The 15,894-nt window shown below is 38.7% G+C and overlaps 1 protein-coding gene across 2 annotated transcripts in view; it reads left to right on the plus strand.

Moving 5' to 3' along the window:
• Nucleotides 1–3,429: 3,429 nt before the first annotated feature.
• rai14 (retinoic acid induced 14) overlaps nt 3,430–15,894 on the plus strand; it is a 29,316-nt gene continuing 16,851 nt past the window's right edge. Inside the window, exons 1-3 of one of the 2 annotated variants that reach the window (XM_026999369.3) lie at nt 3,430–3,679; nt 4,248–4,319; nt 14,691–14,821. In XM_026999369.3, coding sequence (XP_026855170.3) covers nt 4,284–4,319; nt 14,691–14,821 — 167 coding nt within the window. In that variant the 5' untranslated portion in view covers nt 3,430–3,679; nt 4,248–4,283. The remainder of the gene's footprint in view (nt 3,680–4,247; nt 4,320–14,690; nt 14,822–15,894) is intronic. The other variant, XM_026999370.3, reaches the window with a different exon arrangement.

Below are 15,894 nucleotides of genomic sequence, written 5' to 3' on the forward strand. Positions count from 1 at the left end.
TATATGGCCCTATGATTATTTACTGGGTCAAAATAAGGCTGAGCATCCATGACACCACACACCAGCTTTGACAAGCATAAAATATAGATCCATTTTATATATAATATGTATATAAGCACAATATATATTCATTTTAGTTTCTCAAAAATGTTATTCTGGCTCATTATCTTTGATGATGTTTAAATAAATCTTTTTAGAATTGGAACTGACACTTAATCTCTTAATGTTCATGCTTGCTTTTGTGTGTGTATATATATATATATATATATATATATATATATATATATATATTCACCTCTCTAAGATGTTCTTGTAGGATTCAGTGTTTGCTATTTAATTTATAATAATAATTTGCATGTTTTGCTAGTTAGCTGTAAAAATATGTTTTAATGCATAGTAAAAATTCTGAAAAAAAGCATGGAATGTATTTCCTGTGATCATTATGTAGTGTATTGATTATAGCAGGCTCTGCAGATGTACGTAGTATTTTTGTGTCAGCAGTGCTCACTGTGGTTTTTAATCAGCCTAAGTGCAGTCTCAGTTTCAGTGTTATCTATTCACACCACTCCATGGACTGTCTATAATTCTTATGGCCTTTTCCAGTTGTAAAATATAAAGATGGGTGACTTCCAGAAACATACTCCAGGAAATTCTCTGGCTATATAGATAGGGCTCAGGAGAAGGAGAAGATGTGTCTCAGACAGCACGATGGGGGAATATGACTAAAATGCCACAGAAGATACCAGAGAACAGTGCCTCCCTCTGCTGGAAAGACAAGAATTAAAATGAATACCTCTTAATTGCCCTGTAGGACTTCACTGGGACATTCAGCATCAATCAATACTATGGTTCATTCGTAAGTACATTTGAGAACATGATAATTTGTCATGGTTAATTACGCCTTCATTAATTTTTCTAGTAATTTATTTATTCAATTATGTATTTACAAATGACATATTGACTTACATGCCCACATTAACAATTCTAATTTTCATTTAATTTGATGTAAATAGCATATTAGTTGTTGCTTGTTTATTTGTTTGTTTTATCATAAACATTTTGGCAAAAAAGCTTTACAGAATTCCAGATCCAGATGGGTAGTAGGATATCACAAAAGTTTAATTACAAAAGTAGGATTATAGAGAAGAACTTAGATCAGACAAAGATCCATTAGATAACCTGGTAACCAGTGACTGTGGTAAACATCTGGTAAACAACTGATTATGCTGTACAGTATATTAGATATGTGAATATATCAATATGAGCATCATGAAGGTTTAAAACATCAAACATTTAGAAGTCCATGAAAAGGTTTGCAGATCATGAAGCAAATTAAAATTTGGAGAGGGATGAGATGGCACATGACACATTAAGATTTTTGGATATTCCAGGTGAGGCTGTTCATTCCAGTAGAAGAGTAACTAATGCAAATGTTCCAAGCTGGTCAAGCAGACCCAGAGAGTGGTGGGACCCACAGCAGGATCCTACACTAGCATGTCAGGATGTGCTGTTAAATTGATGAGGATTTTTTGAGTGCACAGTACATAACAAAGCACAAGCAAGTGTGTGTGTGTGTGTGTGTGTGTGTGTGTGTGTGAGACAGAGAGAGAGAGAGAGAGAGAGAGAGAGAGAGAGAGAGAGAGAGTGTGTATGTGTGTGTGTGTGTGTGTGTGTGTGTGTAGTTTATATATAGTCTACAAGTACTTCACATAAAGTTTATCTTTCTCATTTTTACTGTGCTTTTAATTTTATGTTGACACATACAACAAGATAATTTTTTGTACACTTTGTACTTGGCAAATAAAAAGAATCTGATTCTGACTCCAACAGGCCAAGTTAGTAGATCTTAAGTAGGAGGAACTTCCTTAAAATCCAATATTATTTCCCATTCAATAACCATGAATCATACTAAGGTTATGACTGTAATCTGGTTTGAATGATACATGAGGTTGTGTCTCATCACCATAGCAATAACACAGCAAGCGAATGATTATGTCATCATCATAATCATCAACAAGAATAGCAACAATAGCAATAACATGATAATATCTGAGGTTCATACGTTAGAAAATCTTTCCATTATACTTCTGCACAAGATGTGGGGATTTCCATGAATATATATTCTATATAATCTACAGTATCTCTTCTTTATGTAGTATATCAGCATTATTTTACTGTGTGGCCTCTTTGGAGCAATGAGGAATTAAAGGCTTTTTGCAGCTTCTCACTGAGCTTAAACGTGGTCTAATGGGAAAATAAATTAAGCTTTTACAAAAAGGATATCCACAGACATGCCTTTAGACACTCTTAGAAAAAAAGAAAAGAGACATACTTTCCATACCACACATACTTCCAAGTGCAGGACGTTGTGCTCAGATATGATATTAAAGTTATTTAAATTCACTCAAATAAACATAACAAAGACTCATACATTTCTCATGTGGTAGAGCTACTGGTCACGGTGTGAGTAATTTAAAAATAATGGGTAGCAACTGTTCTAAGGGTCTTTTTTTTTTTTCTTTTTTTCTTTTTTTAAAGCGGAGACCCTATCACATCTGCAGATTGTACATTGCTGAAGCTATGATACAGGGAAAATCCGATATCGTTTGGTGAGTCACAGAAAATATTATTTCAAGAAGGAATAAAGCGGTGTCGTTGAACAGAAAAAACCCAACCAAAACTGTGAGGAAAGTGAGGAGATTAAAAAGGTGTCATGACTGATCTATTGGGCATCTGACATTTGTATGAACTAGTAGTCAAGTGGTTCTAGAAGAACAGAAAAACCGTAATTAGGGTAGATAATCTGAATGATTTACATAACAATGGTATATTTTTTAGACTTTTAAAAGTAAACCTCAAAAGGTTAGACAAAAACATTTAGGGGGAAAAACTTCTTATTTTTGTCTATACCTTAATATTAAGGATGGAGATACAAGCCTTTTATCAGGCATTTACATGGAAAGCGAACCGCTGGTTAAATTGGTGGACCGTATTCTGTTATTTCCATGACGTCTACGAATTCCTTTGAGCAAACTCAATTCTGCATTTTATTCATTCTAGACCCTGAGGGCTATTTTACACAATAAATGTGCACTCAAGTGAATCAAAGCGCACTCGTCGGATTTATCCACCTTGCGGCGCACTTTCCAAACATTGCTGATGTTAGTAGACTAGCTGCAAATTCATTGTGAAGGTTGAGTCCACTGTGCCGCTCCGATGGAAACTTGGTTAAACTAAATTCAGCAGCAAACAGCAAACAGCTATTGGAGTGCTATCCAGTTATGTAGATAGCACTATAAAGCAGTTTATATTTTCTGCAGCAGTTACCCGTCCTGGCAGGCTATTTTAGCTGTGAAACATTCCGGTTTGAATAAAAAAGAAACGAGCTTGTAGTCACGAGGACACAGAAAGTGACGTCACTCTGTCCGGGGAACAATCAAAGGCATAGCGAGCGCCTCTGCTCGGGCTTCGAGACAGGCCATTTGAATGGGGGTCTTGTCGATGAACAGCAGAATTGTTCTTGCAAGGCTGCATGTCTCATAGCTTTTCGCATATTACCAGCATAGTGCATTTGAATAAATATAACGCATCAAATGCGATGTGAAGGGTTTTATTTCTCTCTACGGGTCTATTTGCAACTAAACGTACAAGTCTGTGCCGTTCAACTTTTGTAAAGTGGGTAAGTGTTCAGAATCTGAAAACACTTCTCCCGTGCAATTGTTTCACGAATTCGAAGTATCTTGGTAGCAGTAGTCTTGAGCGGCTTTTTGGGGACATAGATAATAACATGTAAGCTAGCCAGCTTTCTGGATACCAGAAACAACATGTAATCATGTGTTTTAATATTGTTTGCATTTGTAGTTGTCATTCTCGTCAGCTAGTTATATTTGGAATACAATGTTACCCTTATTCCAGAAGGTTGTTGATAAAAACGTTGTTTGCTTTTCTTATCTGATATGTGCTACGAGCTAGCAAGCTAGCCGAATACTCTGAATGGCCAAGCTGAAGTTTTTTTTACTTTCCCGCTGAGGTACCCCTGCAACAGTGATTGCGCCTTAGGAATATCAATGACATGAGTGTGCTAAGGTTGCTAGTTATTTCCTGTTGAAGGGACTTTGGCAGAAGGCCTATTCACCTTATGACATAACAATTAGCACCCAGAAGGAGCCTTATTAGTAGGAAATGTATGTGCCAATTTGACCTTGCCCTTCAGTGTGTAAAATGTAACAACTTCTGATTTTATTCAGACACGCCTGGATCTGTTGTGAACTGCATGGACTAACATGAAAAGCCTCAAAGCAAAGTTCAGGAAGACTGATGTAAGTACAAATGAGCTCAGCTCAGTGTTGATTCACTTGAATGGAGTCTTGCTTATGTGAGGCATCTGTGATGTATAAGCAGGAGCAAGATATGTTTATGATGCATAGAACTTGGATTAATTTTTAGCAATAAATAAATGGAGTCTTTAAGATGAAAATGGATATAAAAACATGTATTGAATGAGTGTTTTGCCCATGCCCTTTATGGTAGTCCATTACTTCTTGGTCTCCTGAAAAAAAATATGTCTAGGATAGAGTTTGTAACTTACTTGACTTGTTTTGGCTTTGTTTAACATGAATGCTGGACAAACAGGTTATGGACACTACGGACAATACTAACCCTAGACGAAAATGTTTCATTTGTATCCTAAAGATTGTCCTCTTTCTCCAAGTTAGAGGACTGATACAAGGTGATTCTTCCTGCAGGTTTTAAATAGAGACTACCTAGACATAGACTGAAATTAATACGGGACAGGTTGGACTCTTGCTGGTCAATGGTGATTCTCATGGTTCTCATTTTAATGTAAGAATGGTTTAAGATGAGTCTTGGATCTGTCAGTCTTTGTATAGGAAATCAGACCCTATTGTCATTCCCAAATAATGCTGTGGTACTCATTATTACTACCTCCATGTATCTGTATTAGTATATATGTGTGTGTATACACACACACACACACACACACACAAACACACACACACACACACACACAAACACACACACACACACACACACACACACACACACACACACATATATATATATATATATATATATATATATATATATACCTGTCTCCTGCCACTGAACAACTTTCAAGGTGGAAGGTGGAACTGTGCATAATTGCATCATAACTGACTCATGGCTAGGAGTGACTTGTATCTGATGGGAGTTTCTGCCCTCCAAAGAGGGGAAAGAGCTGAAGAGGAAGTGACTTACTTCCACTGTTTTGTGATTCAGCAGACCTTTCAGTGACCATAGAGGGTCATCGCTCATAGTCTCCTGTGGAAGAATTTGCTGGGAAGAGATTTAAATATTCATAAATGTAGGGCTATGTGTTTGCTTTCCAGACCATTGCCTTTTGAGCTTGGTCAGAAGCTAAAATATTCTGACATTGTTTGTGGTCATCACAGCACCAAGTACATTTCAGAACATTACCGTTTACAGCACCTCTTTGAACATCTGTGCTTGTTCATACTGGTTCAACTGTGGCCATTGTTGGCGCTCATTTCTATGCCTGTCTCCTGTAGCCATGTAGCATAACATTAAAATCTGCCCGAAAAGGTTTTATTTAAATTTTAAAGGTGGTTTCAGTGCCAGAGGTCATGACATATGTTGTCATTATTTTTGCAGGCACTTTATCCAAAGCAACTTAGCACTGAGGAAAAAACACAAAATAAGCACACAGGCTGGATAAGTTATTGGAGTCTTTGGAGCTTAAATTTGATATCATTATCTTGCATGCAAATGTCTTATTTACTACAAAGATATTTTATGATTTGCTTTCACTGTGCATTTGTGGTAATTTTTAAAAATATACACATCTTTGATTCGTTGCAGTATTTTCAGTTGGCATAAAAAGCAGGTTAATTGCTTGAGATGAGGCCTACTTTGATGGTGCATAAAAATGAAAAACATTCCTACTAAAATATGGCCTGTAACTGCTGACAAATATTGTGTGAAACAGATTTAACTCAGAATAGTGGGTGTTCTTAACAGCCTGGTTGCTTAGTAACATTTTTTTTACTAGAAGTATAGAAATAAATCCTCCTACATCAGAATCACCTCGATTGTGGGGTAACAAAGCTATGTAGGTAGGCATGTCTATTATTCTAAAGAATCTCAGTAGGCTTACTTTTGACAGTTGTGTAAAAAAAATAAATAAATCTCCTGATGATGTGCCTGGATATTTTTCCCTGTACTAATCAGGGACTGGAATCAGAAGGGGGTTTTAGATTAGTTGTCCCATACTGAATCAGTATTGGGGTTTTTTTGGTTCAGTTGGTACTGATCTTTAAGTACAAGAATATGTTACATGATATTAAATATGGTCCCAATTAAAAATGTAAACATTAAAAATGTAAACCAATGAAATGGCTCCATTGCTTTTCTAGTGATCTGGCTGTTTAGAAGTTCATAACTTTGATTTTTGTTTTTGTTTTTGTTTGTTTGTTTTTGTTCCTTGAGTTTAATTCAGTTGTGGAGCTAGGTTGTCAAGTTATGCCAAGTCTCTGCCTTTTCTTCCAGTGTATGACCAATTAAGTTGCACATATCTGTACGATGCGGTACAGGGGATACTTTTGCAAAGAGCCAGTGAAGAACCATAAAGAAAATAGCCTCTTGGTTATATTTTAGGTTTTGCATCAGCCACAAACTGCTGTGGAATGTCTTATAGTGCCAGGCCATTCATTCTTTGGCAAAACAGGAGATCAGGAAAGCCAATATAAATATTTGAAGCCAGCAGGTTGTCAGGTTGATCTGGTAATGATGCAGTGCCTTTTACATGTTAGATGTACATGGTTTAATATTGTCACAGTAAGAGATGCGTCGTTACATCTGCATGCTTTTTGGAAGCTAGTTCAAGTTCCAGTGTTTCAACGTCTTCTACTGAATGGTTTGGAATCAAGTTTGTCTAGTGCTTTGTGGATTTGAACTAAAGCACATATTTGTGTGTGTGTGTGTGTGTGTGTGTGTGTGTGTGTGTGTGTGTGTGTGTGTGTGTGTGTGTGTCTGTCTGTCTGTCTAAAATGGCCATCAGGTAACTGTGGTTCTAATATCTTCTGCAAAGATCTTGAATCTAACTGTCATGCATGTATGTTTTGGTAGTAATATGAGAAGTGTTTATTTTGCTAGGAACTCACTTGTGGGTCTTGCATGCACACTTTTTTCTTATTTTTAAAGAAATTGCATGAGAGCTTTGGCTCCTGTGTAGTGCTTAGGCTTCTACTTCCACACCAGGTACCCAGCCAACAGCTGACATGCATATCATGGTATGTAAGGAGCTACTCACTTATTTTTGAATTTTGTATTTCATACTGGATAATTCTTTTTCGGTTTTGTGTTGCAAGACTTTATTTCTTTGGCGAGCACTGTGGATGTTAATGTTGTATATAAATGCGTTAGTGCAAGGGTATTTATGGTACATTTTAACATTACAGTTAAAAAATTGTGGTAGGTGCTTAATCAGGATCTTTTAAGGCTTCCAGTGAACTTTTAAGTGGCCAAGCTCTCATATTTTAAGGCTAATTTTGAAGCACTAGAGTTCCAGTGGTGACTGTATGAAGTATATCATGTGGAATACAGTCCTTCAAGTCTTGAACGTTTAACTCTTAAGCCAGATCATATAATAAAGGTAGAATATGAAATGTAAATCATTAAATGCTGCTACATTAATTAGCATGCATTACACCTATAGAATGACAGATTTCTGTAGATTTCTAACAGAATGCCCATCTCACCTCAGCTAGAATCTAATCATAACCAAGGCAATTGGTTCCCTAGCCTCAGTGTCCTACCACATCCCAAACACAGGCAATCAGTGAATCCATTTTAAACTAACTGGAGGATGAGGAATTTTTCACTCCATTTGAATAATAACTATATTCTTTAGATCAGAAGATTATTACTATCCATAAGCTATGACTGCGGGGGATACAGAAACAGTTTCTGCCGTTTAAACAAAAACTCTCATGACCTGTAATTCTCTGTGGTATTGGTGGACTGGAAGTCAATTTTGTGTCTTGAATTTGGGGCAGTGCTTTTTGCAGCCTTCATACGAGTTCAGTATGGCTGCTAAAAAGAAAACACGTGCCCCCCCCTCCCAACCCCATACTCTTGGGACACAGCAGACAGCTGTGTCTGTACACGCTAATTCCTCGCTATCCTTTGTCCTAGACTGACACCCTTAGTAGACGCTGCCTTTCACTACCTGGACGTTAAAGGGGGTTGACCTTAGCTCTGGCCATTTGAAAATATGCCTCTGCCCTCTCTAAGTGACTGATGCATACATCATAAATAGCTGTGTCTATTGACAGGGTCAGGTGTATATAAATTGCATATTGTTGTGCGTCAGCCAACATAAAAACAATCACTTGAAATAGTATCAGAAGTATTAACCTTCTATAACAGATCACAACTCATGTTAGTTGAAGGGTTATTTGAATTTATTCTCATCTTTCTTTGCTTATCTGTCATTTTTCATTAATTCATTTTGCCTCTGGTTATATTCTTATGTATCTGCTCTTGGGACCAACCAAGTACTTGCAACTACAGAATGCTAAATGAAGAAGTAGTCATGATTAAGATGATGACCTCAGACAAAGTTCCAGGCAACCGATCAAAATGAATTTACCCGGATGGTAAAGCAGATGAGAATTGGCACAGCAGGAACTTCCAGTGAGAAGAGAGTGACTATATTAGTCCAGTCCTAGCTGCCAATGCTGAGCAGATTAACCAGACCTAGTTGCAACACGTTCATCCCCTTCACACCACACACATACTCTCTGGATTATACAATACACCCTCTTGCTTAATGCAACTGTCTGAATATCCAGTTCTAAGCTCCTTTGCATGCAATTGTGGGGAGTGGCAGAATTCAGATACACTGAAATGCTCCGTTAACATGTTTGCAGGTACTTAAAACCTGCATCATGTAAATTTGTCAAGCTGATGACTGCTTGATTTTTATGACTGGTTATGTTTCGAAGAGATCATAGGCATGTCCTTTGCTTATTTGATGAGTGATCAATTTCATGTCAGAATAAATCTGACATCCTTTTCTCCCTCTACTTCCCTCTCTCCCTGGTTTTAACTGCAGAGCTGAAGTAATAGCACAAGAAGCTGATCTGAGAGGAGACTAGCTCTCTATTTATCTGAAAAGGATGTCTAGTAACACAGTTATTCTGAATAGTCTCAGAATGAAATCGACACACACTAAGTTCAGGTTTTTTGAAGAATGTGTGGGAGAGTCCAAAGAATGCTGAAGAAAAAAAACCGACTATTTTTAGCCTTCATTCCTTTGCCTTTACAGGCATAAACTCATCCTTCACTCAGCCGTGACCTGTTTAGCCTCTGGGGTTGATGCCCAGTGCCGTGTAAACGGATTCCCGTCAGTCTCCAGCATCATGATGCACTCAGTCTTCCCCTGCACTCTCACTTGCCTCTCTGCCAAGGCTGATCAAGCACAGGGGCCTTCGAGAGGAGGGGGTGGACAGTGGCCTTAGGAAGAGTATGGACAGGATCCAAGCTGAATCAAATGAGTTAAAAAAGCACAAGGACACATCCATTTGTTTTTGGGAGTTTTTTGCCGGGGGGGGGGGGGGGGGGTGATGTATGTTCAAAGCTAGGTGAAGGTCTCAGCTACAGAGTTTTGGAATTTTTGTAACCCATTCATGTGCATTCTTGCCTGAAAATAGTTCTATATTATTTATTTATCTTTATGCCTGCCAAAAGATAATGTACACTACTTGACATTTCTTTTAATTATTTAGGCAGTTTCTCTTGTTCTTTGTGAGAAGGCACATTGTTTTCAGACATTTTCCGTATTGTGTTTGTTAGCAAATACTGGAAGTCATAACTATTCCGTTAGGCCACAGGACCACAGATACACCCCCTTTCTTACTCAGAGGTGCTCTGCTTTGCAGTGGGATTATGTAGGAATGCCTCAATATTTCCTTTAGAATTGTATGGTACTGCTCAGCTAACAGCTGTTTTTAACCATCAGATGTGACAGACTGTATTCATTTCCTTCTACAGTTCTGTGCAGTTCTGCACATTATCTGATTTGTATGTGGCAACATGATGGCAGTACTCAGGGCTTTGTACAGAGCCCTGTGTGTTCTGCATGTGTTTGTGATTGTCAGTGTGTTCATGGGGACTGGGGTATGCAGATAGTGGGCAGAATGTTTAAACCCACATCATTGCTGTAGGTGAAAATATGACCAAGACTTTAGTAGAAATCTGAGTGGCTTTACCAGCTGTTGCTTGTCTGCTCTGACCAGCATAAATCTGAACTTTTTTCCAGGTCTCCCTGGTACTTCTAGAAGATTCTCCAGCACACGGTGCTGCACTCTAGAGACCCAAGCCATGTGTGAAACATTGAGCAGCACAGCAGAGCATGCAATTTCTGTCTCTCCGTTTCTTCCAGGCCATTTATACTTTGAGTTTTTCATCAATATGCTGCATGCCTGAAAATCTACTAACGTGATTAAGGGAGATTGCAATCTTAGCACACTTTCACCCTCATAAATTGGCATTGCTAGAGGGGGCTATGAAAATTAATTCCTAAGAAATTCCATTATATTCTTCATGAATGCAATAGGCAGTAGACTGCACTTGTGTAATATTCTCTTCCTCTTGTTTATAATACTATAATGAATACTTTAGAAGGTTTGGCAGATCTCTTGAGTTGCTATCCCTTTTCATGTGTTAATTGTCTTACTAAGAATACTCTGCCAATGTTTTGGCAGTCTGTACTCAGTGTCTTATCTATCAGCAGTGTACCTGCCAGACCCAAGAACATATAAAGCCAGTTCAAAAGAAGCTGAGGTGATTTTATTCTGTGTTTCCTCCGAGTCTTTAATCACATAATAAACAAAGACAAACAAAGATATATTGAGTTTATTTTACTCCAGAGCCATAGTGCTTGTGTGTGTGCTCACCAGTTTACATAAAATGCCTTGTCTTCTGCCGCTGTGAGCAGAGGTACCCCTGTCGATAAAATGAATCTTTGCCAGGCTTGAAGAGAGACTTGTGCGATAAGAGGTCATAGTCCAGGCTTTTCTCAAATTGTACTGCCTCAGGATATGAGAAGCTATTAGTTTGCAAGCCAAGCGGTCCAGTGACTGGTTCACATGAAGTATCATAGTACATGAGTACATGATCCATTTGGCCTGTGTACAGGGGCAGGCAGCCTAAACTTTGTTCGCGCAACTGCCATCTTTGTTGAGTGCAATTCTCATGCTTGTTTTCAGTATAAAACCTATGCAGTTCATTGTAATGTATTTAAAAGCTTTTGCTGAATATAATGTAGGTATGAATAATAATGTTGATAAATGCAATGCCATTGAAAAACTAAAATCTGCAGGGCAATACACTTGATTTATTTGTATAATTATTTTTAAAAGAGACATCACAAAGTGCCTTTACAGAAATCTAGGTATTGACCCTCTAAAGAACAAACCAAATGAAAATGGGGCAAGAAAAGAACTTGCTTGACAACAAAAGGAATAAAACTTCCATGAGCCAAATTTAAAAGGAAAACCCATTACCCTCATCCCAAAGCATTCTTACATTAAAATGAGAACCATGAGAATCACCATAGACCAACAAGAGTCCAACCTGTCCAGAATTAATTTCAGTCTATGTCTAGGTAGTCTCTATATAAAACCTGCAGGAAACCCATTACAATTGGGCCACAACAGATCCAGCAACTCTGTAGATTATAATAGTCAAATTATAGTAACTTGTGAACCTGTAGTATCCAGGTAGGGTGAGTCTGCTCATTTTCACATGAATATTATTCACCACAGTCTCTTTGCCATAATGGCTGGAAAATGGGTCACTACTGACTCAGCATGGCAGCTCTCCCACTCCCATAGGGTGGAGGAGGAACTGGAGAAGTGTCATCACACTAATCTTTGTAGATGAGGCCATGTAGCTGGCTGGATCAGAGGCCCACTGGGATACCGATGTCGAATCAGATGTCAAGAGACATGGACTAGGTTATTGCAGCCTTTCAGAAATAACTGCAGTTTTTTGTGGTCTGGCTCAAAGCTTGAATAAAGGTGCTTAGCTTATCTGTGGTCATATCTGTGGTTATTCCTTTGGTGTCTGAGGTGGAGTTCACTGTACTGACATTCTCAAGTCAACAAATTCTATCCTTTAATTTTCACCTTTTGTATCCAAATGTTACAAGTGAACAGAATACTGAGGCCCGTGGGGTTTTATACTACTGGGCTGTTTAGTTTGTTACTCGTCACAGCTGCCTTGTGTTCCTTAAATATTGCTCTGCTGAGGAAGAATTTAATCAGATAACAGTTAAGTGTTTATATTTAAGAAATGGGTGGAGAGGTTTCCATGTTCCCTGATGGGTTACAAGTCACTCCTCCTTCCTGATAAGGTTATGTAAGACAGGGTTAAAGCAGATGGAGTTGTACATGATTGTTGGAGAAATACAGGAAATGAAGTAAATGCCTGTTTTTTTGGAAGCTGGTGCAATTTGTAGATTTGCCTAGTTTGAGTGTCTAGATTAGGACTGGCCAATGTTAGAATGTTTAGAGTTATGTAGCTTTCATATTTTGTTTAAAATGAATAGCCTAACTTGGTGTTTCTCAGTCCTGGTTCTAGAGTAGGTGTGCTCTGTACCTTTTAGTGTTCTACCTCCTTGAACAATGTTTTACATCTCGTGAAGTATTTGTGAATGAGCCGATGAGCTGAGTCAGTTGAATATGCAAGGCTGGGCTGCTCCAGGTCCAGCGCTGAGAAGCGCTGCCTTACCTCCTCTCCTTCCTGTAGAATTGTGACCAGCAGTGGGCGGATTTCACACAGTGCTAATCTGTTGTGACCAGTTCTACTAGATGACTCTCTTTGTCATCCAAAGTCTGCTTTTTAGAGGTTCTTTGCACAAGGCACTTTCTTATAAGTATTGGGCTTTGCATCAGTATATCTTGCACATGTTCATCTTGTTAAATGTTCACTGCTGTCTGGTCGGGTACCGTTTATTTTTGGTAGTACAAAAACAACAGCTTCTGATTTAGATTTATCTGGAATTTGTATTCTCTACCACAGCCCAGTTTCCCAGTCACTGTTTCTGACGGTCAATGCATCATGTTGCTTAACTGTCGGCGGGGCCCACTCATCTTAACTGTGGCTGGGGCCCACACATTTTAATTAGTTGGCCAAGATTTCAAACCACTGACAGGAGAGATGTATTAATTGAAGCATAAATTATGTGTTGCAGCAGCTGCAAGGACAGTTTAACAATGTAAATAATACTCTATAACTTGCCCCCCACCACCAGGCAGTATCTGTATCTAATGTCTGTTTACCCACTACTTTAAAATAACAATGTCCCTTACTGATTCATTTGCACAAACCCTCATGCAACAATTTGTGCATCTTAGGACTTGCAAATGACCTATAGCAAAAGCAAAACAGACTGTGCCGTCACGAAGGTGACCCAGATGTATGTCAGTGGAATTGTTTATTTGTGTTGGCTGAAGGGCTGACCTCCAGTTAAAACAGTTAAAATTCAGTGCAGCACACAGCAATAAAAGAATAAGTGGTTTGATCTTTTTTTTTTTTTTTAATCTCAAAAATAAATGGGCTAATTTGATTTGTAAATATAGTTTCAGCTATACCAGCTGCCAGTGAATTGTAGGTCAAATAGGAGCAGTTTACAAATATAGCACTATGGAGTTTTCCATAGTCTGTCAGCAGGAAGTGTAGTATTGCAGTGCTTTCCAAAAATAGTGATGAACTCTAGAAGTGACCTCCGCATTTTGTTGGCTGACCCCTGTGAACTACCTTCCCGCTGCCTTGTCTCCACTCGCAGTCTAAAATAAAATGCCGACTGATGTCATCCAATCATGTTCAAACTCAGTTCTTATTTATTTCATGCTGCCTCATCTTTTGCACCATGGCCTTAATCGACATCTTAAAAAAACACTGTAAAAGAGAGCTAGCTGCTTGTCTGTAATGAATGTTTATTACCATGTACTTGGACCCCAGTTGATTTTGTGGCCTTCTCGGGTGGTGCTGCCCTGGTGGTCTCCACCTCTCACCCACTGTAACCATTTCAGAGAGTCGTGACATTTAGGCATTGACCAATTCCTAAATGATTTTTCGTTCTCACTTGTTGCGGCAGGACGTCATCTTCCTTGCTAACTCCTCAGCCTGCTTTCTTTTCATGTGCAATTGTTTTTATTGGTAGAACTATCAGGAAATCTCATAACTCGGTGGATGATGTGAAGGTTTGTGGCTTTGTGTTAAATGTAAAGAATAAAATTTGATGTTGATCTTTGAAACTCACCATCTGTGCAAGTCCATCTGTATATAAGAGAACTGCAGTAATACCCATTGACTTCAACATGCCTGTTTTGATAGCTGTGTGAGTAATGAATATTCTTTCAAGGTGACCTTGTCCTCAGCTATTTAGGAAACACTTAATGCAAAGATGTAAATTTTTATAATTTTAATGAGCTTGATATATTTGAGTTAATGCACTAAATTAATTAATTTCACTGTTCAAAACAAAGTTCAGAAAATCTTATATGAAGCAACAGAATGAGAGTGTAAGTCTCTGACCAATACCGAAAATCTTTTGACTGGTTAGCTTTGTGTTACTGTAATGAAACTGACATTCTTATCCTCAGACCAATGAATGGAGCAAGAATGACGAGCGTCTCCTCAGTGCTGTGGAGCATGGTGAGGCGGAGAAGGTCACCACCCTCCTGACAAAGAAAGGAACCTGTGCCACAAAGCTGGACAGCGAGGGCAAGTCTGCGTGAGTACGGCTAGCGGTGGAATCAGAGGGGGCCCTCACACACGCCCAGAAGTGCAGTAAAGGAGAATGCTTTTAGAATTCTCGTAGTCATATGTGCTTAGCAGGGCAGATGAAAGCTGACGTTCTAGATGCACTTCAGCATTGCTCCTGTATTAAGTGTGCGTTTCGTTCCACTGTGGGTATGCACATCTGGCATAGTCACACTTTGTAATCAGATTGCATTTTCCATTTAATGCCTTTTGCTCATTTCTCAAGGCTTTCTGGGTGCCCAGAATGTGCTAAGCAGAACAGAACAGAACAAATGCCCTCTCAGGGAATCTCAGACAGATTAGAATTCTGTGCCTACACCCCATTGATTTAAACTGTGGACCTTTTCACTTCCAGGTTGCTTTATGTTAGTCATTTCATGTTGTCGCCAAGGTAATTGATATTTTCACTGACATAGTGTCAAAGTGGTAAGGTTTTGTTTTTTAATGCAAGCTGTTGTCCACTGACCAAATATTAGTGTCATTCTCTCTTCAGCTATGTGTTATACATTAACATTATTTTCAGTCCTTTAATATACATGGGCAATGTTCCTTCCAGGATTATAGTGTTTTAGTATCTGAACCCCAGAGCAACAGAGGAACACCCCCTGAGCTGATGTCTTTACCACAGATGCAATGCATCCAGACACTACTGACCTGAATTTCCAGTGCATAGTCTCAGTGCAATTGACTTTGAGAGGAAATGCCATCATAAGCTCACTCTTTATCTGACCATGAGAAGAGGCCATTGTGTTGGGCCACGGGACGCTTTGCAAGCTGGTGGAATGTAAGCTATATAGGCCACAGGCTTTTGTGGCATTCTGAACCGTTCTAATCACCATGAACATGCCCAGTGTTTGTGGATAATAGGGCAATTGCACCAGATATTTTGTCATTTGTTCATTACATACTCTGCTGACCATATCATTCACTTTTAAAAGCTCTCGACTTTGTACTTGATTGTGTTAATGCTGGAATTGCCTTTAAACATTGATTATTACTAGGTTCCAGACAGAACATGTTTATCCTTGACTTTTTGAAAAGGTG

Source organism: Electrophorus electricus, chromosome 8 (genome assembly GCF_041902795.1).
Source record: "Electrophorus electricus isolate QZ-2024a chromosome 8, ASM4190279v1, whole genome shotgun sequence".
Classification (NCBI taxonomy): domain Eukaryota; kingdom Metazoa; phylum Chordata; class Actinopteri; order Gymnotiformes; family Gymnotidae; genus Electrophorus; species Electrophorus electricus.